The following is a 13,807-nucleotide window of genomic DNA, read 5'->3' on the forward strand; positions in this document are numbered from 1 at the left end:
TGCACTGCTGTCCATCATTTTATCCTTCTCTGAGCTCATAACCCTGTCTCGTGTCTAAGGTGGATCCTCCTGTCTATTTGCTGGACCCCGTCCTCCTTGGCCTTCTCCGGGACCATTTATGTCCTTTTTCTCTTCCATGCTTTCAACCTCTTCCTCTTCACTGGATCCTGTCAGGATTTTTTTTTTCAATTTTTGAAAAGACTTAATTTTTTAGAGCAGTTGGAGGTTTACAGACCATTGAGAGGAAGGGCCAGATGTTTCTCACATGTCCCATGCTCCCACAGATGCAGAATCTCCCCCATTATCAATATCATTTACCAGAGAGGAATTTTTTTTTTCACCAAAGATGAACCTGTGCTGACACATCACATTCCCCAAAGTCCATAGGCTACCTTAGGGTTCATTCTTGGTGATGTACTTTCTCTGGGTTTGGGCAAAAGTATGATGACGTGTCCATCATTATGATATCATAGAGTATTTTCACCACCTTAAAAAGCCTCTGAGCTCTGCCTATTCATTACTCCCCCCGACCCCTGGCAACCACTGATCTTTTTACTGTGTCCATAGTTTCGTGTTTTCCAGACTGTCATTGTTGGGGAGGAAAATTTCCCTCTGCCCTTCAAGGCTGTTCTCACTGTCCTAAGAATTACATTGATGCGGGACAGATTAACAGGAGAAACTCAGATTTAATTTTGTTTGTCAGGGATCCCCACAATCATAAGAGGTTCCCAGACAGAAAGGTAAAATGAAGCCTGTATGCCACCTGGAGCCTAAGGAATGGGACAGGGCCCTGGGGCTTTAAAGTACAGGAGGGCAAATCATAGGGCAATAAGAAGAGCAGGTGTTGGGTAATTAGATGTTTGCCCTGCCGTACAGATGGGTCATGGATTTAAAATGTATCTCTGGTAATAACCCCTATTTTGGGAAAGACCCCAATTTAGATTTTTTTCTAGGTAGGTAAAGGGGAGGGGTAAAGTCGCTCTTGAGCAGTCAGGGTTTCAGGTGCCTTCACTTCACAAGAGTGTACATGCCAAAGCGGCACATTTTGGTGACGCTTTTTTTAACCCCTTCATCATTTATTTGGAATCATATAGTATGTAGCCTTTTCAGATTGGTTCTTTCACTTAGTAAAATACAGTTAAGGCTCCTCCCAAACCCAGAACGCTTAGACTTGTTTCTTACCCCTTCATCCACTTCCACCTCATCTTGGCTTTCTCTCTTTCGACAGGCAAGCTCCTTCACTGGGGTGTCCAGACTTGCTGTCTCCATCTTGCTTGCACTCTTCATCCTGAAGATGGAGGGAACTAACCTGACTTCTTCCCTTCTCTCACCTCGCCACCTAAAGTTAATCACACGGTTCCATTGGTTTGGCCACTGAGGCCCACTTCTTTCCATCCCTACTGGCCTGCCCTGGTTTGAGAAGATGTTATTTCTCCTTTGATGTGAAGGTTGTGGGGCGGCTGATGTGTGCTGCTGCATGATGAGGTCATAAAGACTTACGGGTGCTGGTGATTGCAGAGGCAGAAGAGATACTTCCTACAGATTTCCTTGTCATTTTGACATCCTTCTTGTGGGAGGCAACTTTCTGTTTGAAATTTTGACTTCTGCATCTCTCGGTTGGATTCCCTTCTATTTCCCTGGCATTTTTCTCTGATTTATGAGGAACACTTCTTTTGCTCCAGATGTTCTGAGTTCATGACCATCATTTAGTCGATGATTGGGTCCTGGCTCTGACCTTCCCAAGCTGTAAGATTGAGAAGACATCATGGACTCTTTTGACTCTTATTTCCCTTGTTTCCAAATTGGTGGCTTCCCCTAGACCAATGGGTCTCCACACTGCCTGCACGTGAGAATCATCTGGGGGTTTTTATAACTCCCACGTGCTATACCCAGACCAATGATATCAGCATCCCAATGCCCAGGCCCCACGATTGTTCAGAGCTTCCCTCCAGGATCCCCGTGTGCAGACAAGGTTGAGAATCACTGACTTAATGATTTTAAAGGACTTTTGCTCTTCTGTCATTTCACGTTTTTATCATGCCCCAATCCCAACTTGAGATTTCCCTCGATGTTTTTACTAAATTGGGAAGAAATAGCTGTGAAGTTCCCCCCACCCCCTTCCATCTGCTGTTTGTTCTTATTTACATACGATGGAACCCAGCCCACTGATTTACAGCTCTGGTTCCCTTACAACTGTTATTGAACTGAAAACATAGCTGAAAACTTATTAAACAGAAAAAAATTATTTTGAGCTTTGTGCCGACAATTCATTATAGAGCTAGGGAAACATCTAAATTTCTTTTCTTCTACAACTAATGCTAAAAATGGATTTACAATGCCATAATCTCAAATGAAAAATTTAATTCTGGTGCCAAATGCAGGATTTATTCTTTCTTGAGTGTCCCATTAAGGAAACCAAAGCATCGCTGGGGGAGAATGGAGTTTTGAGGCATTTGCCCCCATAAACAGGCAGGGACCCCCAGACTGCTCTGTGTGGGGCTCTGAAGCTGAGTGTGAGTATATCTCTTCCCCCAGTCCTCTGTGCTGACCGAGAAATGCTGAAGAAGAGCCTGGGCAGGCACATCGTCACTGTGGGTGTGGTCTCTCTGGTCAAACACTTTGGAACAAGTCTTTTGAAGGCAGCGTCTGTAGCAGCCCCCTTTAGACCTACCATTTTAGTGAAAAGCATGTGACTTTTCTGGGCTGCAAGGGAGTCAGAGAGGAGAGTAGGAAGATGACAGAGAACAGCCAAGCATTCGCTTTCACACTGGCACTATGTTTGGAAAGACCTGGTGTCCTGACAGAGGTCTGGTTTGTACTGGGAGAGTGTCCGTTGGGATGCTGGCTCTCTTGGCCTGAGCCTCTATTAACGGGATCTCTGTCAACCGTTCACTTCCTTTCTTCTGTAATGCCAGTCTGACATACACGGCCATGCTTTTGCTTGTCTCTCTCAAACCCTTATGAAATTATTGCAATTAGTTGCTACCTTGAGAAGGGCGGGCCAATTTAGTAGCCACAGAAAGGCAAGTTCTTAGTTCTAAACTTCAGCAGATTCCTTTCTCCGTACAGTCCTTTTACAACTGGGCTATCATATTGTTCTCATGTCAAGAAATGATTAGTTATCTTTTAATGCTGTGGAGAAAAGGTGTTCTCCTGGGAAAAGAAATGTTGCCAGAGCATGGAGATAAGCTGAAAGGCACCTCTTTCCCTCCATATTTAGCACTGAACTATTTCTGGTGGCCCAGAAAACCTTGTCTGAAGCTTCTTGGTTTTGATGTGCCTCTTTGGGTATTTCCTTGTAGATGGAGGAATTGATTGAGGGTGTTCGCTGGGCCTTTATTGACATGCTGGAGAAAGAAAATGAATGGATGGATGCAGGGACAAAAAGGAAAGCCAAAGAAAAGGTAAGGATTCTTTTTGATTAAAAAAAAATAATGACATTTGACTCAATGGATTTTATGCTCAACATTGACTGTGTAGTTGATTTTTATATTGCCTGAGCTGTTGACTCTGAATGACCCCAGAGTTAGGTATCTGTTTTGGGATGAATACCTAGGTTTCCTTACCAGAAGGTAAGAGAAATAAGATCTGACTTTTCCTTTTTTGGACCTCATTTTCAGTCACCTTGAAGTTCAGCCTTTCCGTCTCTCCTAATTGCCATTAAGAGCTGCATGGCTTGCTGCCCAGCAGGTTTTGCCATAAACCAGCATTGGCTATGGCAGAATGCAGAGCAGTGGGGAGCCATGGGGAGCAGCTGGCAGAAGAGCCCTCTAGGCACAAAGAGGGAAAACCCGTAGTGGCTGTGTGTCCTTCTGCTCTGTACATGATGTGTGCAAAGGTCCTCGGACAGATCCTTTCCTGTAACCGAACAGGCCTATTTCTGAACCCATCATTTTGTACAAATGACTCAAATAGCATGCCTATGAACTGCAGACCTGTACTAGACCATTGTGTGGGAATTCAAAAATGTTTCCTAACAGAAGTGAACACTTGCTGGGCCTTGTAAACTCTTCTGGTACCATGCAACAAGATAAGGGACAAAGTGAGACAAATATTAACAGCCATGCTGCTTAAAACTAAAGAATAGGACCCATCGTGAATTCTAGAGTTTGTGCTGGAGCTAGAGTTCAGGTGAGCAGGAAACACCTGCTACATTCTTTATGGATGGCTGCTCTCTAGCTGGGACACTCCGAAATTAAGAGCATTTCTACTTTAGAGAGGTATTTTTGAAATTTTTCTGATGATAGCAACCACCTGGAATGCCTGGACACTCTAGCTTTCTGCACCCTTCCCCAGCAAGGTCTGATTTAGTGGCTGGAGGGTGCATCCTGAACACCTGTGATTGTAGCTGATCTCCCTGGTAATGTTTATTGCTAGGCAAGCCCAGGGAACATTATTTAAGAGTCATACTGACTCACAGGCACCCAGAACAGACTGGTGGTTTCCATGAGGGAGGGGAGGGGAAGGGGGATAAAGGGGCCCAGAAATTCTCAATCATATGTAGGCTGGTCACAGGGATAGTAGTACAACATGGAGAACATAGTCAATGATTGTGTAACATCTTTCTATGTTGACAGCAGCTATACTAGTGGGGGTGAGGATTTAATAATATGGGGAACTGTTGAACCACTGTGTTGTAGACTTGAAACTAAAATAAGACTGTATATCAGTAAAAAAAAAGTCATACTGAGTCATGCTGAGTATAAATATTTTTCTCTTATGGTCAAGAAACAAAGAGGGAGAGGATTTTTAGAGCAGGGAAACGACTTTGTATGATACTATAGTGGAAGATACATGTCATTATACATTTGTCTCAATTTATTGACTGTACAACCCCAGGAGTGGGTCCGAATGTAAACTGTGAACTCTGGGTGATTATGATGTATCAATGTAGGTTCATTGATTGCAAAAAATGTACTACTCTGGGGAAGGATGTTGTTAATGGGGGAGGCTGTGCATGCAGAGAGGCAGGGAGTATATGGGAACTCTGTATTTTCCCTTTGATTTTACCGTGAACCTAAGACTGCTCTAAAAAAATGAAGTCTATTAAGAAAAAACCCAAAGAGGTCAACATTCTGGGAATGCTTAGCCTTTTGAAATGAGAATGTGCAGAGGTTTAACAAGGATGTTTTCTAGAGCTCTGATACTCCTGAGATGGATAAACATCACCATGCATATTTTTGTCAATAGACAGGAAAAGGCTGTTCACAGTTTACAGAGAAGAAAGAACTTGGGTGGCTGGAGGGAATGGGAGGGGTTGGAGGAAGACCATGGGTAAGTTTGATTTTTCTCCTCTTGAGAATCTGTCAAAGCTGTCTCAAGCCATGGAAGGCGCAAGTTGATGAAGGCAGGAGCACGCGGGCTGTGATGAGAAGCTCTCCAGATGGTAGATGAAACCTCTGGCACCAACGTGTTGTGTTTTTTTTGAAGGCTTCATTGATTTGCTGGGCTAGTTTGTGATATCTGGAACAGATGTGTCTTGCACTGGGCAGCTGGCAACTCGCACATGGAGACCCTCTATTCTAGCCTGACTCCTCCTGGACTGAGGGCCGCCAGCGCTTGGGGGTGGAGTGGTGAGGGGGAGTACGTGCTGGGAATGGGTGGGTGGCAGGGTGAAGTTGATTATTACAGTTAGCTCTTTGCGGAGTATGACTGATGATTGCCGCAGGGGGATCTCCGGAGTCGCATAAGGGAGTGGGGGCCTTAGAGTTCAGCCTTCTTAGGAAAGTGGTCCATAGGTCCTTCTTGAAGGAGGCTTATTCTCAGTCTTTCTAAAATGAGACATGTTTCTGTTTGCCCCCCAAATTGCTCTCCAGTCTTATATTTTCTTTCAAGGAGAGGCATCACTTTTTCTTCTAAAAGTCCTCTTTGAACACTCTGCTTTCTCTGAGCTGAATTCAACCTGCCAGGAACTCAGCTAACTCCTTGACAAGTACAAATATCAAAGGCAGTTTTCCTACTGGATCTCACCAGGTTCTCTGAATATGTCCTGCATTTCAGAGTTCAGAGAAGTTCCTTTAATAAAACGCAAGAAGGAGGGAATGTTATCCGAGCTTTCAGCAGCTCTCCAAGGCGGGTCGGCCTGGACTCCAGAAGATGCAGATTTTCTTTTTCCAAATTAATGAACATGCAGTTCTGAAAATGACCTCTGGGTGGAGCTCGTAGTACTCACAAAGACAACATTTAGGTCGTTGAAGGCTTTTCTGCAATTTTCTGCTCTGGGGTTGTTTTTGAAAAATTATTTTTTTCTTGCCCTTTTTCTCTGCTGTCCTCGACTTGATTGCCTTTTAATAGTCAACAAGAAAGGAGAGGTTCTGCCTAATAATTCCTTGAATCTTAGTTGGAAATCTCTGACAATCTTAGGGCTTTGTCTTTCTGATACTGAGTAGCCCCTGCATTAAAAGAGGATTTGCCTGCATTCAAAGTGGAGGTGAATAAATTTGCCTGCTCTTCCTGGTATGACTTGGCACTGTTCTTTGGGCATGTGTTGTATGCAGTATATCACCCAGGCGGAAGATTTCTCATCAATAATAGTGCCCACACTGGGCCAGTGCTGAGTCACTTGGCAACCCATTGGGAAAGCTGGAAAAATATTCTGATTTGCGAAAGGAAGCTTTTCTTTCCCTCACGGAGAAGCTCTGGACTGCAGTGAATTCCAGCGCCTCTTTTAGGGTGTTGACCTCAGCTTTGCCTACCGCCTGGCCTCCTGAACAGGGAGGGTCCAGACACCTGCAGTGGGCCCAGGCCTAGCACCTTGGTTTCTTGGAATCCCCAGTTTCAAAATGGAAGTATGGGATTGTGGCTTTGTCGTACTCTTCCCTAAGGGTGATTGTGGTAAAAGATCACCTCTGCTCCTGTAAAGGGTAAATTGGTTATCTCTGCCTGCCTGCCTTTCCCCTCTCATCTTTTAAGAGGTCATGGGTGGTTTTGTGTTCTGAAACTGACAGTGTAGGTTTCAACTGGAAATTCGGTATGATGAAATAAGCACCAGTTTTTGCTCAGGAGTCTATGTTCCCTGTAAGCATATGTTCTTACTGTAGTCGAGCAGCAAAGCACGGGAGGCTTGTTATTTTTCCAGCTATCATAGATGTTGAATGAGTGTAAGGTGATACAAATTATTTTGGGGGCTGTCTTCTGGAAGATTGCCTTTTCCAGAAGAGTAGGAGGATCTCAAGGTTACTGTGTAATGATTCTGAGGCCCAGCAGGAAGGGGTGCAGCACCGCCTTGGCTGCCCTGGTGGCGGGAGCTTCTGCTGGGGAATTCTGTGTCGGGTCGGTAGGGGCAGCTTCCTGAACTCCGCTGGAGCCCAGCTGGATTCAGTTCTGTAGCCAAAAGCTCGATCCTTTTTGAAATATTTGTTTGTTTGTGCTCTTTGCCCCTGGGACCTATGCTTGCCAGGCTACCCCCAGAGAAAACGACTGGAGGGAACTCCTCGGGATGCTGTGAGTGGCCTTGACCTTGGCCACAGCAGGTAGAGAGGGCTCTCAGAGGTCTACTGCGTGGTCTCATCTCCTCAGGTTTTGAGCAAGGTGGCAAAGAGTTTTCCTATCCAGGGCCAAATAAAAAGTGTATATTACCTCTTTGGCTTTGTCTCTGCTGGGGAAGGAAAATAATTTTTCCTTCTAACCTTCTAAATTCTTGACTGGGGTCCCTGCAGCAAAAGACAGATTAACAAGAGAAACACAAACAGAAGTTTAACAGCGTGCATACCTCAACTATACATGAGAGAATCTTAGAGAAATGAGTAACTCAAAGAGGTGGCTTAGAACTCCAAGGACAGATTGTAGATAATGGTAGATGCAGGCTAGTTAGTGAAGTTTGTTATGTAGATTCCTCTGGTGCTGTCTCCAGGCTGTTAGAGACTGAAGTTGTCTCTAGATTCACTTTTGTCCTTCCTGGTAGAGAGAGGAAGAGGAGGGACAACTTTGAAAATTTATGTCCTGCTTTTAGGCAAATTGCAGGAAGATAGGAAGCTTTCCTTACATTTGCTGCTTCTCAAAGTTATTTTTCTGTCAAAGAGGCATATCTGATTTCCTTCATCTTTAAGCTCTGCCCATCCCTAGGTATTAGATTTCCCCCAGGTATCCAGTCCATACCAACTCTGTTGGTGCCCTTCCTACATCTGAAGCCCAGTGGTTCTCAAGATGTGCTTCCAGACCAGCAGCAGCAGCAGCTCACCAGGGACTTGCTAGAGATGCAAACTCCCAGGCCACCCCACACCTGCTGAGCTGGGGGTTGCCGCCCTTGTCATTACCATGTCACTGTGTACCTGTTTGACTTGCAGCTGCCAGCACCTGCATTTTGACCAAGAGCTTTCTTTCCCCACCAGCGCCCCCTGCACCACTCACACAGGCCCCAAGGGAATGAGCACACCCAGCGACTGATGGGAGTTGTTGTGTATGTGCCCCAGCCACCTCCTCCCTCCAGTGGGATTCCACAGGGTCTCCCAGAGCTTCCCCGTTGGGTCCCCTCCAGTAGCTCATACTCACAGCTGGCTCGGTAAGACACCCTTTGTTGACTGCTTCCCTTTCCCTGCTCACTTTCCCGTCTCCTAACAGTGTTCAGTGTTTCTTTTATGTCTAAAATGAGCTGCTGGTTCTCAAATCCTTATCTGCTCCTGGGGGCTCCCCAGCTGGGAAATAGCCCCTGGTGTGGGCACTCATCCCATTCTTCCCTGCCTTCAGGGGACAACATATTTCGCTGCATCTGGACGCTAGCACCACTTCAGCAAGTCAATTCCACAAACATTTCCAGAGTCAGTGATGTGCCACGGGCTGGACCAGGAGCTGCAGGTTCAGAGATGATCCGCCCCAGTCCCTTCTCTGCAGGGGCTTTCATACTCCCAGGAGAGCACAGCAGTGGGGTGGAGAAGGTTTAGTTAATGCAGTGGAGAAACAAAGTGGTCCTAGCAGTCTATGGGAAGGGGCTTCTAAGGAGCCCGAACACGGAGGTGTGGGGGTCACCTGGCTCCGGGTGTGCCCCCTCTGCTACTGCTTTCCCCCATCACTGCCTGTGTCCTCACAGCCGGTGGGCAAGGCTTTCTCTGGCTCTCCTCCGTTACCCATCCCAGCATCTCTTCATCCAGCCATCACTCTCCCTCGGTACTTTCACTCCTGCTGGTTTTCATGTATTCCTTTTAAATTGTTTGGTAGAGAAAAGAAAGGGAAAGTCTCTTGTCAAACTGTCTCTTGCCCTTCCCTGTTTGGATTCAAGGCTGTTCACATAACAGCGCAAGAAAGCAGTGGCTTGCGTTCTGGCATCCACTGCAGCGCTCACACAGGGACACCAAGGGACTGGCTGAACAGCATGCAAATCATCCTTCCCGGTACCTTCCCACCCTCCATGGGATCCTTGGCTCACACGTGCTGCCATCTTGAGCTTGCTGGCACTCTCTCCCTCTGTGTCTCTCTGTCTCTCTCACACACACATTCAGGCCAAGGTAGTGGCCTTCATACATGTATCCTCTGTCCCTCATTGGCCTCAAGAGGAAGTGCAATATGGAGGTTAAGCATACAAGCTCTGGAGAAAGACTGCCTAGGCTCAGAGCCAACATCTCTGTCTCGGTAGCTGTGTGACCCTCCCTTTCCCTTACTTAACCTCTCTGACCCTCAGTTTTTACATGTGTAAAATGGGGCAATTAGCTTCTACCTCAGTCACGTTTGGAGAAGTTACCACACTTAAAGTACTTAGAAGAGCGCCTGGAGCCTGAGACAGACCCTCCAGGTGTGTTCATCTCTTTCTTCCAAACTGCTCTCCGTTGGGGGTGGGGAGGCTTTGGCTGGACTGGCTGGGGAGACAAAGGGGGTGGGAAGTGCGGTTCCTTGTGTGTACCTGGGTCATTGTGTTTTCCTCTGGGTCAGGAAGGTTGGGGACGTATGACCCTAGGCTCTGGGGCCACCTGTCACCCCTTAGGTGCTCTGATGCTCCACATCAGAATGTTGTTCTTCTCACCACGCCCCCTGCAGGGCAGTTAGGAGTGAGCAGCCCCTGCTGAGAGTGATGGGGTGCAGATGCATTGCTTTTCTCTGTAGATTTTAGATTTTCTGGTTTTGAACAAATTCAGCATTGTCTTTGTGATATATATTTTAAATACAAAAGCAAATATTTGCTTTAAGTAGGAGTTTGATGCATGTATTTATCAAAGGTATATTTTACCTAATACTTTTCTGGAGTGAATTTAATCAAGTTTTGCTGTTTGTAAAGCCTCATGGAAATGTTGTTTTGGGAGATGCTGTAGGCGATTGCTTCTCACACTTGAGGGGCATCAGCACCATCTGAAGGGCTTATTAAAACACAGCTTGCCAGGCCAGAGTTTCTGAGTCAGTAGCTGTGAGGTGGGGCCTTGGAATTTGCATTTCTGACAAGTTCTCCATGATACAGTTGGTCTGGGGCTAACATTTAGAAAACTCCAGGTGCTTACAGGGGAAACTCCCTTACACCAAGGCTGTGTTAGTAGAACTAGCAACATTTATTAAGTGACTACTTCATTTGAACCTTTACAGGAATCTCTTCCTGCCATCTCCCACAGTGGGGCACGCTGAGTGAATACTGGGACACTCAGAACCCACCTGGGCCACCCTCTCCACCCTGGATAGTGACCCAAAGGCTCCTTTTCGGTCACTTCTACCCCTTGACTCTACATTTGCACCCAGGAGCTATGCAGAGCTATGCAGTTTTCCACCGAAGCCATTCCAACATTTGAAGATGTTTCAATATTTTTCTATTTCAGATGAAATGTCTCTAGTGTCCTTCATTAAATTAATAAACATTATATGCCAGGCTGGATGTTCTAAATGCTTTACAAATAAATATTAACTACCTCAGTGCCACAAACTGGTATGAAGTAGATCAAGTTATTCCATTTTAGAGATGAGGAAACTGAAGCACAGAGAGGGCAAGCTGACTTGCCCAAGGTCACACAGCTGGTAGGCGGAAGCGCCGGGGCTCCATCCTTGGCCTTCTGGTCTGTGCTTTTATCTGCAACGGCAGTGGGTTTGAGTGTGGTCTGCAGAGCAGCAGCTTTGGCGTCACCTGGAGACTAGCTAGAAGTGCAGATTCTTGGCCCCACTCCAGGTCTGGAGGATCAGAAACTCGGGGTGGGGAACCAGGCATCAGCATTGTAATAATCCCCCCCCACCCCGCACCCCCTGGTATTGTGGTGCAGCCAAAGTGTGGGAACCAGAGCTCTGCTGCGGTCCTGAAGCCTCATCCTGCTGGCTACTCTCCAGGTTTCAACCTCTTTTTTTGAATTAAGTTCAAAGCTAAACACAATATTCTAGATTGAGGCCAACTCACACAGCACAATGGGAATATTATAACTGCCTTTGTTTTGCATACAAATTATATTAAGAAATCCGAAGTTTATATTATGGCTATCTTTTCCCCTCAGCCGTGTCACTGCTGGCTCATAATAAATTTACAGTCAATTAATTTCTAGGTCTTTTTTTTTAATCCCACAGGAACTGTTGTTAAGCCCTGTTGCTCCATTCTTAAACTTGGCATTTTGTTTTTGAAACCCTCATCCCAGAACTTCACATTTGTGCTTCTTAAAATCCATTTAGCTTTGGTTCATGGCTCTGGCTTTTAAATATATATGTGTATGTGTATATATATATATTTATATATTTCTAGATCTTCTGTATGTTTATCATTTTTGTTATAAAAATCTGCGCTTATTGAAGAAAATCTGGAAAGTACAAAAGTAGAAAGAAGAAAAAGTATTGCTAATTCCATCATCCAGACATAAAATACTGCTAACATTTTGATGTATTACTCTGTTTTTTACTCTGTACCCTGGTTTGAATAATGCTGTATATGTATGAGTTTGATTCCTTTTTCTTTTTTCCCTTTTATATTATGAACATTTCTCCTATTACTTCCCAGTCTTTGTAATATAATTTTCACTATTATTTCATGTTCTTCCAGAGGTTGTACAGGAGATGACTTAAACAGTTCTCCATAGGTGGGCATTGAGGTTGTGCTGTTATTGCTGTTACTATGGCAAATATTTTGTGCATAGAGCTCCCCCCGCAACCCACAATCCCTCCCAGTTCAGGACTAATTCTTTAGAATGGCATCTCAAAAGATTGTGAAAAATCTTAAGTCTGTCTTTTAGTCTATCAACTGCTGTCTCCATCTCTGTATCATTCATAATTTGATAGATCTGCGATTTGTTTTCCTGGCTTGTTAATGAGCATCCTCACAAAATGGAGCTGGAATTGGCCTGTTTGCTCCTCCTTTGGAGACTCCGTCCAGATTCAGCTATTGAGTAGATTCGTGGAGACTGTTCTGCAGCAGGCCTTTTGTTAGCTGCTAATTAAGTCTCTAACCAATAGATTTTTAGTCCAATGGTTCTGCTTTGAACAACTCCAAAGATTGTCATTCAGTTTCTTCATTTTGCCTGCATGGAGATTAGGAGATATTTAGCAGTGCCTTGATATATCCCAGGTACACTGTAGTTGGGGGAGTCCTTGATGTTACTAATCTATCATTTTATTTAAGGAAATAGAACCCTGATGAACAAACCCTCGCCAGGCTCCCATTCTTCCTAAGGTCCTGTGTTGTCTTCAGTGCAGATGACGTCATTCCATGGGGTACAGCCAGCTGTTCAGACTCCCAGACCAGCAATCTTACTTTTCTCTCCCAGCCAACTGGAAGCACTCAAATTCTGTTGAGTCTTTTTCCAAACCACTTCCAAATTTCTACCATTTCTGTTTCACAGTTTTTTCCTCCCCTGGCTTCCCATCCTTTAAAACAATTTTTTTATGAAGTGAAATTCACATAATATGAAATTAACCATTTTAAATGGTTAATTCAGTGGTATTCAGTACGTGCACAGTGGTGTGCAGCCACCACCTCTGTCTTGTCCCCAAACATTCTTTCTTCAGACCTTATTTCATTCTTACTGCAGATGTTACTTCATTCTTATTGCAGACCTTACTTCATAGCTTATTTCATACCTTACTTCATTCTTACTTCAGAACTTGCTTCATTTTTACTTCAGACCTTACTTCTTCTTACTTCAGATCTTAGTTCATTCTTACTGCAGACCTTACTTCATTCTTACTTCAGATGTTACTTCATTCTTACTTCAGACCTTACTTCTTCTTACTTCAGATCTTACTTCATACCTTACTTATTCTTACTTCAGACCTTAGTTCATTCTTACTTCAGATGTTACTTCATTCTTACTTCAGACCTTACTTCATACCTTTCTTCATTCTTACTTCATAAGCATGTACTCCTCCTTTCCTTCCCCACTTAGGCAGCCCCCCATCTGCTTTCAGTCTCAATGGATTTGCCTAGTCTGCACATTTCATATACGTAGAATCATACAATATGTGACCTTTTGTGTCTGCACCTTTTACCTAGCATCATGTTTTCAAGGTTCATCCATGTTGTAACATATCCTTTCATCCTTTTAAATCCATTTCTCCCCCCTTCAAGTCTTGGAAAGAGAATAGCAGAATAAACCATTTTAGCATTTCTGGTAGGGTGGTCTTTCCTGTCTTCTCTGAACTTCTGAAATAACTTCGTAGTGTTTATTCATAACTGGAAAACTATCCCCAAAGTATTGGTTACTGAATTGAAGTGACCCCTGTAAGGGGAAGAATGATGGTTGGCAGTTGATTCTTTTATGCTCAGAACTTCCCATGGTTTGGTACTTCCTTCCTTGGCCAGTAGGAAGACCTTGGAATCATGGCTTCACCAAACATAGAGGTGAGATGTATATTTTTGTGGGCCTCAGTTTCTTCACCCATGAAGTGAGAATAAACATACTATCATTTTTCCAGAGTGTTTGGAGGG

General features: G+C 44.6%; 1 protein-coding gene across 1 annotated transcript in view; it reads left to right on the forward strand.

Moving 5' to 3' along the window:
• Positions 1–13,807, forward strand: part of PHEX (phosphate regulating endopeptidase X-linked) — a 184,090-nt gene that overhangs the window by 87,142 nt on the left and 83,141 nt on the right. Inside the window, exon 12 of the mRNA XM_036912825.2 lies at positions 3,303–3,404. Within this exon, the coding sequence (XP_036768720.1) occupies positions 3,303–3,404 (102 nt within the window). The remainder of the gene's footprint in view (positions 1–3,302; positions 3,405–13,807) is intronic.

Source organism: Manis pentadactyla, chromosome X, assembly GCF_030020395.1.
Source record: "Manis pentadactyla isolate mManPen7 chromosome X, mManPen7.hap1, whole genome shotgun sequence".
Taxonomy (NCBI): Eukaryota; Metazoa; Chordata; class Mammalia; order Pholidota; family Manidae; genus Manis; species Manis pentadactyla.